General features: G+C 43.9%; 2 protein-coding genes across 2 annotated transcripts in view; both read right to left on the bottom strand.

Annotated features, from left to right (window-relative positions):
- LOC110523833 (rabphilin-3A) overlaps positions 1-6,833 on the bottom strand; it is a 42,575-nt gene extending 35,742 nt beyond the window's left edge. Inside the window, exon 1 of the mRNA XM_090234843.1 lies at positions 6,451-6,833. The gene's annotated coding sequence lies outside the window, so the exon portion shown is untranslated. The remainder of the gene's footprint in view (positions 1-6,450) is intronic.
- Positions 6,834-7,783: 950 nt separating this feature from the next.
- Positions 7,784-11,587, bottom strand: LOC110523835 (cytochrome P450 2D15). The gene is made up of 9 exons (XM_021602891.3): positions 11,320-11,587; positions 11,014-11,176; positions 10,666-10,818; positions 10,333-10,493; positions 9,971-10,144; positions 9,735-9,873; positions 9,295-9,482; positions 8,693-8,834; positions 7,784-8,227 (listed from the first exon to the last, which is right to left on the bottom strand). Exons 1-9 carry the CDS (start codon positions 11,482-11,484, stop codon positions 8,034-8,036), a joined length of 1,479 nt encoding a protein of 492 aa, XP_021458566.3. The 5' UTR covers positions 11,485-11,587; the 3' UTR covers positions 7,784-8,033.
- Between the last annotated feature and the right edge of the window lie 182 nt (positions 11,588-11,769).

The following is an 11,769-nucleotide window of genomic DNA, read 5'->3' on the forward strand; positions in this document are numbered from 1 at the left end:
TAATATGAAGAGAAATTATAGATAAAATGTATCGGTGCTCATCGGCCCTTGGACATAAACATTACACAACAAGTTGGAAGTCTCAAATTCAACAATGAGTGGTTTGGAAGGAATCAATGGCTAACTGCATGCATTGCAAATTAATCACTAGCCTGCTATTCAGTGGAGAGGCTGTGTGGTCCAAGTCTGGGTTTAACATCTTAGGGCTAGGCCCCTTTTCTCTCCACTTCCTGCTTGAATGACGTTCCCAAAGTAAACTGCCTGTAGCTCAGGTCCTGAAGCCAGGATATGCATATAATTGGTACCATTGGAAAGAAGATTTTTTTTTTTGAGAGACCATCCTCTTAGAAATGCAAGAGAAAGGTTATATTGAAAACTCCCTGGATGCAATTCCTATGGCTTCCATGGGGTGTTTGCAGTCTATGTTCAAGGTTTCAGGTTTGTAACATCAAAATTGAATAACAAATAACAGTTTAAGTAGAAAGACACAGTTTTGGAAATTCGTGTTTGCGCACGCCATGAAGACATTACGCACCTGCTAAAATCGGTTTCCTATTGAACATACTTCTTTCCGAAATAAATATTATAGTTTGATAACATTTTAGGGTATCTGAGGAGTACATAGAAACATAGTTTGACTTGTTGAAACAAAGTTTAGGCGTAGATTTTCAGATTCCTTTCTTTGCAAGTTGAACGACTGGATTACTCAAATCGATTGCGCCAACTAAACAGACTTTTTGGGATATAAAGAAGGATTTCATCTAACAAAACGACACTACATGTTATAGCTGGGATCCATAGGATGACACATCAGAGGAAGATTTTTAAAAAGTAAGTGAATATTTAATTGTTATATGTGAATGTATGAAACCTGTGCCGGCGGAAAAATATTTTGATGTGCGGCGCCGTCCTCAAACAATCACATGGCATGTTTTCGCTGTAATAGCTACTGTTAGATTAACAAGAATTTAAGCTTTCAGCCGATATAAGACACTTTTGTACCTAAATGTTTAAAATCCATAATATTTATGATTATTTATTTGAATTGCGCGCCCTCCAGTTTTACAGGAAGTTGTCCTGCTAGCGAGACACCTATCTTTATTAAGGGTCTCTTGTCCAAGCTTAAAAGGATAAACATTCACATGCAACACCATGGGCCAGAAAATACATGAATACATGACTTCTGCTGCGTTCAAAACAACTGGAAACTTGGAACTGGGAAATCTCAGACTTCAGTGAGTTCAAGACAACTGGAACTCTGAAAATATCAAGCTCCGACTGGGAAAATATGTTTTGAATGCTCATCCAACTCAGAATTTCAAGTCGGGAACTCTGGCCTCTGTAACGGCTCGAAGAGTGATGGGTGTGGAGTCATGCGCAGAGAGCAGAGGATTCGGAAAAACACTTTATTTCCGTACAGGCACAGCGCACAAAGAGGGTGACGCCGAACACAGGCGTAAAACACTCCAAAATGTACTACACAGGTACATGCGCTGTACAGCGGAAAATCCAAAAGACAGGAACACTCCTTGACCAAAAACAGCAAACAAGCCCGCACGAACACAGGCGGGCCAACTGAACTTAAATAACCCCAACCCAAAACCCCAAACAAGGAACAGGTGAAACCAATTAGACCCAACAAAACGAAAAGGGGAAAAGGGATCGGTAGCAGCTAGTAGACCGGCGACGACGACCGCCGAGCGCCACCCGAACGGGAAGGGGAGCCACCTTCGGTGATATTTGTGACAGCCTCTTTCTAGAGCTCTGACCTAAAGACCACTGACGTCATGATTCGACCTTGTTTTTTTCAGAGTTCCCAGTTGTTTTGAAAGCACCATAAATCCAGAGAATGCCAAACGTTGATGACAATGATTGAAGACAAAGTTTGTATACTGCTGCATTAATTATGTAATATGCCAGGGATGTATACTGTAGCTAAGAAAGTAATACTAAGTGTATGTTGTGTAGTAAGCTGTTAGTAGCCCATGTGCCTCACCCTAATAATTTGGTTCCTTTCCCCATCATAACTTGGTGGTGCATACTGTTCTGACTTGGTGGTGCAAATGTAGCCTAGAACCAGTTTTAGAGAAATGTAATCATTGAATATTGTAATAGCTTTCATTGTCTGCTTATATCGGGAGCCGAAGATGTGGATGTCGATTATTAAGGCAGCCCCCCGTACCTCTCTGGTTCAGAGGGGTTGGGTTAAATGCAGAAGAGACATTTCAGTTGAATGCATTCAGTTGTACAACTGACTAGGTATCTGTCACGTTCTGACCTTAGTTCCTTTGTTTTGTCTTTGTTTTAGTATGGTCAGGGCGTGAGTTGGGGTGGGCAGTCTATGTTCTTTTTTCTAGAATTTGGGATTGTGTGTTTGGCCTGGTATGGTTCTCAATCAAAGGCAACTGTCAATCGTGGTCCCTGATTGAGAACCATACTTAGGTAGCCTGGTTTCACCTTTGAGTTGTGTGTGATTATTTTCTGTTCTGTGTTTTGTGTGTATTCACCGTACAGGACTGTTTCGGTTTCATTTCGTTCTCTTTGTTGTTTTATTCGTTAGTGTTCTGAGTTATAATAAATATCATGAACACTTACCACGCTGCGCATTGGTCCTCCGATCCTTCCTACTACTCCTCCTCGTCCCTTCCCCATTTATTTATCCTACGGTTCTGACTTGGTGTACTTGGAAGAACACTGTAAGAACGGCCCATGTTCTGAATTCTGTCTCTGTACATTTCAAATGTGCTGAACAAATAGTTATATTGACTACGTCTGTCCTATCTCGCTCATTAATGTCTTAATCGAAATCACGGATTGCCTCTTATCCGCTCATCGTTCCCTTATGCCATAGTTTGTACATCTCAACTGTCAGTAGAAACCACATTTGTTTAAGCAAGTCAGCCATATCAGCAATGTTTTATAAAAGACAGTAAATGAGGCTGAATGAACTGTTTCGCTGCCAGACAAGGCTCCGCTGATAGCCAGGTGTAGCAGTGGTAAGGGTTCACTCCATGGTGCTGAAAAGAAACCTCTGCTGTCGGGACAGCCTTATGTAGGACCTAACAGTTTGTGGGCACAGTTTTTCACTGTTATAGTGCAATTAATGAAATGTTTAGTGTTGTGTTGTGTAGTGGCTTTGCTGGCATGCATCTAAAAACATTTTTTGTTTGTTTGCCGCACCAAGATATACATGCTAAAATCTCCACTGGCAACCCTTCTCATGGGATCAAAAGTCCTGCACATTCCTGCATACTAAGTAGCTCTCCAGGAGGAGAGTTAGTCACCTTTGAAGGGTACTTCTCAGCACCAGTAGGGTACCTCTCTGTAAGAAATGGGGTGTCCAATACTGGGAATAATGTGCCAAAGATTTTCTGCTCATAAGAGCTCATTTGTTGCTCTATTTCTATCCAGCTCGTGGATGTGTGTAGTTCTATCCTTCTCTTTCAGATACGGCTGTGTGGCCATGCAGCGTCAACATTCAGCTCAGGTCTCAGGTTCAGAATGAATCTATAGTTCTGGTTCCCTCACACATTCATTTTCCCAGCCAGGGAACGACTGTCACAAAACATATTAACAGTATGGTACACAGAGGAAATGGACACGCCTTAATATTCACTAAGGATATGCAACCGCCTGATTCAGCATCTAACTTGCACTAGTGCTTCCACATACTCACAACACCATCACCCTTGACGGCTATACACACTCCAAACATACTCATGGTACATTGCTAATCAATCACCTCTGGTCACACTTTGTTGTGCCGGAGAATATCTGTCATGAGAGAGAGCAGCCAGGGAAGTAGTGGACGACATCGCTTTCCCTGCAGATTTGGGACAGGAAGTCAATTACTCTAGGTTCCAACTGTGTCAAACTGAAGAAAATACATTCCAACATCCTGGATGAAGTGAGGTGGGAAATTCTCATTGAAAGCAATGGGAAACTGTCCAACTCATGAATGTGAGTTGATTGGTTAAATGGATTAGGTTGGAATTGAGTTCACCCCAACCCTGACCTCCATTTATCATCATGGAGAGTTTATAATGTATGAAACGAATAAGCAATGGCAGCAGGCTATCCTTTCCCATTCTTTTCTACATAGGCGTGCGTGTGTGCGTGTGCGCATGCGCGTGTGTGTGTGTGTGTGTACCCAAGAAATATTATTATCTTCCAGGTACCGGAAAGTAAAACAAGGAAAATTCTCCCTCGTGAAGGCCATTTTAAGTTTAGGGTTGGGTTTAGGGTTAGCGGTTAGGGTTAGTTAATTAGGGTCGGCAGTTAGGTTTAGGGTAAGGGTTGGTAGTTATAGTAGTAGTAGTAATAGTAATAGTATTAGTAGTAGTAGTGCTAGTAGTAGTAGTAGTGCTAGTAGTAGTACTACTAGTAGTAATAATACTAGTAATAATAGTGATAGTAGTAGTAATAGAAGTAGTAATTGTAGGAATAGTAGCAGTAGTAGTAGTATTAGTAGTAATAGTAGTACTAGTAATAATAATAGTAATAGTAGTAATATAATAGTAGTAGTAATAATAGTAGTAGTAATAGTAATACTAGAAGTAGTAATTGTAGCAATAGTAGCAGTAATAGTAGTAGTAGTAGTAGTAGTAGTAGTACTAGTAGCAGTAGTAGTAGTAATAATAATAATAGTAGTAGTAGTAGTAGTAGTAGTAGTAGTAGTAGTAGTAGTAGTAGTAGTAGTAGTAGTAGTAGTAATAATAATAATAATAATAGTAATAGTAGTAGCAGCCTGCTACTGCACTGCAGTAGTAACGGAGTAACGACTGATAGCATGTTTGGCATTACAACATGGCTGAGTACTCCATCCTTCCCAGCTCATCATCATCTACAGCTGGAGAGTATACAGACAGTGCAGTGCTATACAGACAGTGCCAAACCAGACTCCAGCATCATGCGCTCATAAACAACTACAGCAGCCATCCACATCCGTCTCTCACCATCTTAATTATTTTCCAGGGTGATAAATGTCCACAGCAGATTGTAATTAAGTCCAGCAGCACTGTCTTATCTTACCATTGTAAAACTAGGACAAACTCCCTCTTGCTCTTTCTACTGCGGAGTAATGGATCACATTGAGTGCTTTTCCAGGAGCGCTACTGTATATTGCAGGCTGCAGCAGTGCCAATACAGGAACACTATATTACAGCCAGGAGTCCAACTACAAAAAGACAAGGGGAAAGATCGGAGACTTTCTGACAATATACATCATGCCTGACGCCCTTCTATACACTTGAACTTGCTGTTTTAGTTGATGACCCCAGAGGATCAATCTGCAATGTATCCCTTTTAAATCTGTCTACTAAGAGGGTAAAACCCCCAACCCGGTGAATATTTCCCCTGACTTCAGCAGCAGTGGGGGTTTGGAGTGAGTGATGTAAGCACTGTCAGTTTCAGCACCTCAGTCAGCGCCTAACTCTCCATCCCACACACACACACACACACACACACACAGTCAATAATACCTATCACAGGGGATTGTAGACCATGGGAAAATAAGAGCTGATCAATATACTGCAGCTAGAGCATGTTCTATAGGGAATCATAACCTGACCTTTGACCTCTCGACACTCATGCATGCAGGCACGCACATACCTTGTAGCATGACAATAATGTTATTCTCTGACTTGCTTCTCTCCTCTTTCACATTGTTCTTCATCTTGACCTTTCTCTGCTGCCAGTATGTGTTATAGTTAGCAACTGAAGGCTCCCTCACCTCGTTTACAGACTGGCTAGTTCGGAGTGAGTGTGCGCGTGAGACAGGTCTGAAACAGGGACTGTCGGTGCAATGGGGAGTAATGGGGAGCGACTCCACACTATCTGTCCTGACTGTCTGTTTCTGCTGTAGCTGACTTGCTTTTTCTAATCGGTGTACTTTGCAGCTTGACACGTCAAATGTAAATGAGTCCATAGTGAAGGAAGGGGGAGAATATGGCCTGAAGAGATCATGGCAAGGAAAGCTTGGTTTATTGCCCCTTAAGAACCTTGTTCCGCACTCTTCTATCCCCAGAAGGGATTAAGCCCAAGTCTTTTTGTGTCAATATACCCACAAGAGGCTGGGGACTGAGGTTACAGAGACATCAACCTCTCCTGTCATTTCAGTATGCAGCTCTTTGTGGATCTCACTGTAATAAATTATGTCCTGCAGTGGTGACACAGAGTGGGGCATTCAATTACTGGAAAGGGAGGAATTGAATGAATAGAAGTCATTTTCTATGTTCACATAAGTCAACCTTTTTTTCTCCCTCTAAAATGTTCACAAGATGTATAATTTTCTCAGACATGGCACATGTTGACTATTTACATCCTGAATAATGGATTCTTGCAATCCATATTGGTCAATTCATTATTGTCGAGTCCTTCTAATCTAACGTCATATTTTTTCCCAATCAACCACATACTGACACACAATCAAAATGCTCTCACTTCTCTTACCTGACACTTCTCCAACAGTTCTTTTAAAATGTTTTTTCTTCCTCCGACAGAGATTGGAGATGTAAGAGAAATAGAGATGGAGAGAGAAATGTCAAATAAAGCGTCCTGCCTCTGTGCGACTGTCACAATTTCTATAGGAGCGCTCTTTCCACAACAGTCCCCATACACTCCCTCCACTCGCACGCGACCGAGTAGTCCGACCTCCTCATTTAAAGCCGCGAGCCCTGAACCCCGCCCCCTCCCTCTCAGTCGCGCGCTGAAAGGAGAAACGGGGGCTGAGAGGCAACTACCGTACCCACAGGAGGGAAACCCCTCCCACACAGGAGATGAGGAGGAGAGATGTGAGGAGTGGAGGAGCTCCCTATGATGATGGTGATGGTGGTGAAGATGCACTGTAGTGTTCACTACATTTATACCCCTGGATTTTGCATGCCTTTTTTTATTTTGATAATAAATGGTGCTATGCATTGTTGTTCATTACAATGAATTGATGATGATGATGATTATGACACATCCTCATCATCATGGCTGTACCCTTATGATAATCCCTTGATTAACCTATCAGGTGAATCTCTAATGATAATCCCTTGATTAACCTATCAGGTTAAACCTACCAGGTTAACTGTGCATGCCCAGGTGTTTTATCCACAATACCATATGAGGCAGTGTCTTCCTATTTACTAGCCTTCTATTTATAGTCCTATTCGTTATTTCCCTCTGAGCAAATCAGCTGCAAGCATTATTCTGTTCCATACAATCTGAATACAATAGTCCACAAATCAAATACACAGTCCTATTCTAGAATGTTCTAATTCATTAGAATAGAGATTAGAATAATATGAGGAAGAGGAAATATTCTAACTGACCCTCCTGACCCCCTGCTGAGGTTACTCATTCACTGATTCTGTCTTAATAAAGAGTGTCCTTGCTACAGGGTTTGTTTGTGTGTGTGTGTGTGTGTGTGTGATTCAGTGATCTCACTGTAGCCCTCTTGAGGTTGTTCATGGCCATGACAGAGGAGAGACTAGGTCTTGCAGTGGACTAGGTTCTGCAGTGCTACAGCATTCTCTCCCGCGCCACGGTACATTGGCTGCCTAATTGACCGGGCATTGCCCCTCTTGAAAAGCCTATATAAAACTCACGCCTGCCCCCCCCCCAACACACGCACAAGGCTATATAACGTATTACTCGTTTTAAAGTCCGCTGATTCAGGAGAGCTGTGCAAGCATTGAAATGAGGTACAGGATAAACCTGAGACAGCTTTACAGGGATAAATGACGCATGGCAGAGGATCACATGCCATTTGCTATAAAAAAAAATATGAAAACATGACTTAAACATGAACCAAACAGATTTTATGATGGAACTGCTGCCAAACACAATAAAAAAATATCACAATGCTTTACATTATTAAACCTAACCCGGACGACACTGGGCCAATTGTGCACCGCCCTATGGGACTCCCAATCATGGCCGGTTGTGAGATGCAGTGCCTTAGACCGCTGCGCAACTCGGGAGCCCCTCCATACTCCATAATGATGTGGGGACATATTTAAAAGTAACACTGGCTCCAACTGGTTCCATCAGGCTCCCTGGTTTCCTCTCAGTCTGACTGATACCCTGTAGGGTTTGGGTGACTGGATCCCCCCAAACACAGGTGAAAGGTCAGGGTTCCCAGCATCCTCTGGCCACAGGAAGTGGAATCGCTGCAGCAGAGTGACCAGGATGAGGAAGAGTTCCATACGTGCCAGCAGCTCCCCGAGACACACACGAGGACCTGACACACACACACACACACACACACACACACACACACACACACACACACACACACAAAATCAGTAACATAATGACAGAGTACAAAATCTCACTGGCCTAACTACCAATTTCACTCTTTCTGTTCTCTTTGTCTCTGATTGTTTGCTTATTAAAACTGTCTACTTGGCCAGCAGGGGCTGAAGCATGACTTGTCACATTTACATAACTAACAACAGCAGTTATATAAATCCAGAACTAAACACTAGTTACATAAACAGCCCAGGATTTACATCATAAACCTCAAACACCTGTAGATCCACTGAACGGCTCCGTTTCTCTCTAGAGAATAAGATGACAGTATTCCTGTCTATAACCTTAGGCTGCATTTCGATAGTCTCTCCTCGTCCCCTCTCATTCATCTGCACTGTTATGATTGATAGAACTGGTGGCCATGTTGTCAGAAGCTATTTATTATCAGTTTTACCTGCCGAGAACACCAGAAAGGCTTCTGGTTTCACAAACTGCCCGTCATCATTCAGGAAGTGGGCCGGGTTAAAGTCATTTGGACGCTCCCATTGGCTGCTCTCAAAGAGCACAGAGGTGAGGTTGGTGATAACCAGAGTCCCCTTTGCCAGAGAGTGAGGGAAATATGAAGGAGAGAGGGACGGGGAAGGAGAGTGAGTGAGAGGGGGAGGGAGGGAGAGAGAGAGGAAAGTGTAGGGGGCAGAGGGATGGAGGGAAATAGAATGATAAGGGGAAGATAGGCAGAAAGACAGGTAGTAGGAGACAGAGGTGGGCAGGGAGCAAGAGAGAGAAAAACACAAAGAGATGGGGAGAGGCACCAATAACAACTGAAGGAATAATGCCAAATTCATGACCATACATGTTGAATGCTGAAGGTCAATGCATTTGTGTGTGTGTGTGTGCACTCGTGTGTGTGTGTGCTTGTATGTGAATGTCACTTATCACCTTGGGTATGTTATAGCCCACAAGCCTTGTTCCCCAAAGGGCCAACATTGACCAGATCTGTCTCTTGTGTGAGTGTGAGTGTGTGTGTGTAATTTAAAAGGTTATCTGTGTGTGTACCTCTGGTATGTCATAGCCCATGAGCTTGGTGGGTCTGATGGTAGCATGAAACACCCCTAGCGGTGCGATGTTGGCTAGACGCTGGGTCTCATGGATAGTGGCCATCACATAGGGCATCCTGTGTCTGTCCTCAAACGACACTCTCTCCTTCCCCCCCAGAACACTGTCAATCTCTGTCTGACATTGGGCTGGGGAGTGAGGGATGGAGTCAAAGAGAGAGAAGACAAAGGGAGAGAAATTAATACTTTTTGTCAGCCTCCTTTGGGACCGACCGACTGTCTTAAGCTAATGCGTGTCCTGGCCTGTGCCAGACAGCTCATGTAGGAACAGTTTGCAGCGATAACATGATGTCGCCAATGAGTATCAAACCCAGGGCCATCTGAATGACAATGAGACTGAGTTAGCCCACTGAGCTAAAGCCAGGGTGTGCGTCCACTCACCCTGTATGTGTGTGTGTGTAGCTAGGTAGAGCAGCGCCGTGAGTATGGAATTGGAGCTAGTGTCAGTCCCAGCGAAATGGAGGTCCAGTAGTAACATCACCAACCTCCCCTCTTCCAGCGCACACCCCTCTGGACCTCTCTGGAGAACACGTTATAGATCTGCTATAACTTAATGTAATAACAGTGGTATAAACACATTCAGTCATTTAACACTAAAGACAGGATAACACACACACCTTGTCCATCTCATCCAGATAGCAGTCTACGACGTCTCGCGGCTCCCCCGGTGCACGTGTGCGTTTGTGCTGCTCCACTAGTTCCACGGTGTGTTTCTTCAGAGCTCTGTAGTTGTCAAACACTCTCTGGAAGGGGAGGGGCAGCCGCCGCAGCAGCGGGAAGCTGTCATAGACCTGCGTAGAGAATGACACATAAAGGCCTAATGAATGACTACATAAGTGTCCATAGAGCTAAATTAAGAATAGAATTATCTACTTCAGGTAAAAACGTTAAAGACGTTGGATCTGAGAAATGTTGCGTGCAACAACTGTGACCTTTTTATGCTGCAATAGAGGTTAAATTGAGTGTATTTGTAACTCACAGCAGCCCAGGGCCCGTTAGCAATCTGAGCATTCTCCTTGAAGCTGTTGATGACGAAGGAGAGGACCGGGTCCTGGTAGTCATAGCGATGACCAAACAGAACCGAGCAGATGATGTTGGACGCAGCGCTGTGGACCAGAGTCACAGGGTCCAAGGATTTACCTGAGAAATAACACACTGTTGCTACGACGACGTTTGTTTCCAACACACAACACACAATTGAAGCACTTCTTCTAAAAACCTCGACAAATAAGTTGACATTGAGTATCCAGTTCAACTCATCAACACCTTTTTTTTTTGATCCTCAACGACGGGTTAGATGAGGGTTACATACCTGCATTCTCTCCCAGCCGAGTGCAGACGTGATCCGTCTCCTCCAGGATCCTCTCCTCCATGGATCTCTTCCCCAGAACAAAGTTCTTCATGGTGGTCAGAGCAAAGCGCCGGTGCTCCTTCCACACCGCCCCGTAGTTACCCATGATCAGACCTGTGGTGGTGAAACACTGGGTTAATCTTCTGAGCCTGAGCCACAATATACCTGTAATCTCTAGAAACCGCCATTAAAACATGGTTCGGTAGAGCTACGTCATTGCAATACACTGCCATGTAATACATGGTATAATGTAATATGACAGCGGTATAAAATGCTATGATATCTTGTTGCATGGCTAACACATATCACCTTTGTCCTCTGTAACGTGGTTGACCATCATGCCCTGTGGTCGTCCAGCGAAGTCCACGGATTTAGTCACCAGTGCCTCCCGTACCGCCTGTAGACCATGGAGCACCACGGCAGGCCTCCAGCCCAGGAACAGGCTGTACACCTCACCATACTCTCCGGACAGCTAGAAAACAATATAGGAGACTGTTAGCTTGCTTAGCTAAAGCCTACATGTTTGTTCATGGCCTACTTCACCTTTGAAAACCCCAAAATATGAAGAAAATAAAAACATTGCAACTTTCTCGAGTGCTCGTTCCGTCTTCTTACCTTATCCAAGCCAGCCATAGGATTCTTCATGCTCAGCTGCAGAACATTCCCAAATATAGGAACGGGCGGTGGTCCCGGCGGGAAGTTCCTGGGCCTCCGAGGCCTCAGCACAACCAGCAGCAGGAGACAGGATCCGATACAGAGCAGAAAGAATGTCCCCACCATCTTAGGAATCTGTTACTGAGGGTACAACACACTGCTGCCCTTATAGACTGGGAGGGCGGAAAGAAGGATTGGCCAGAGATTATGGCATAACAGAGACCAAGACTTAGGCTACACATCACATGGGAGCACCCAGTTACATTTGTGAGTTTCCTTGGAGTGCCCAGTGTCGATATACTTATGACCACACTGTCAACACGGTTCTTTTACCTTTAGAGTGGGAGAAGGTTATCCCCACTAAGAACAGATCCGAGGTCAGATGTCTTGTTTAAATCCTTTGTTGTTAAC

This window comes from Oncorhynchus mykiss, chromosome 5 (assembly GCF_057628025.1).
Source record: "Oncorhynchus mykiss isolate SJ-2025 chromosome 5, ASM5762802v1, whole genome shotgun sequence".
Taxonomy (NCBI): domain Eukaryota; kingdom Metazoa; phylum Chordata; class Actinopteri; order Salmoniformes; family Salmonidae; genus Oncorhynchus; species Oncorhynchus mykiss.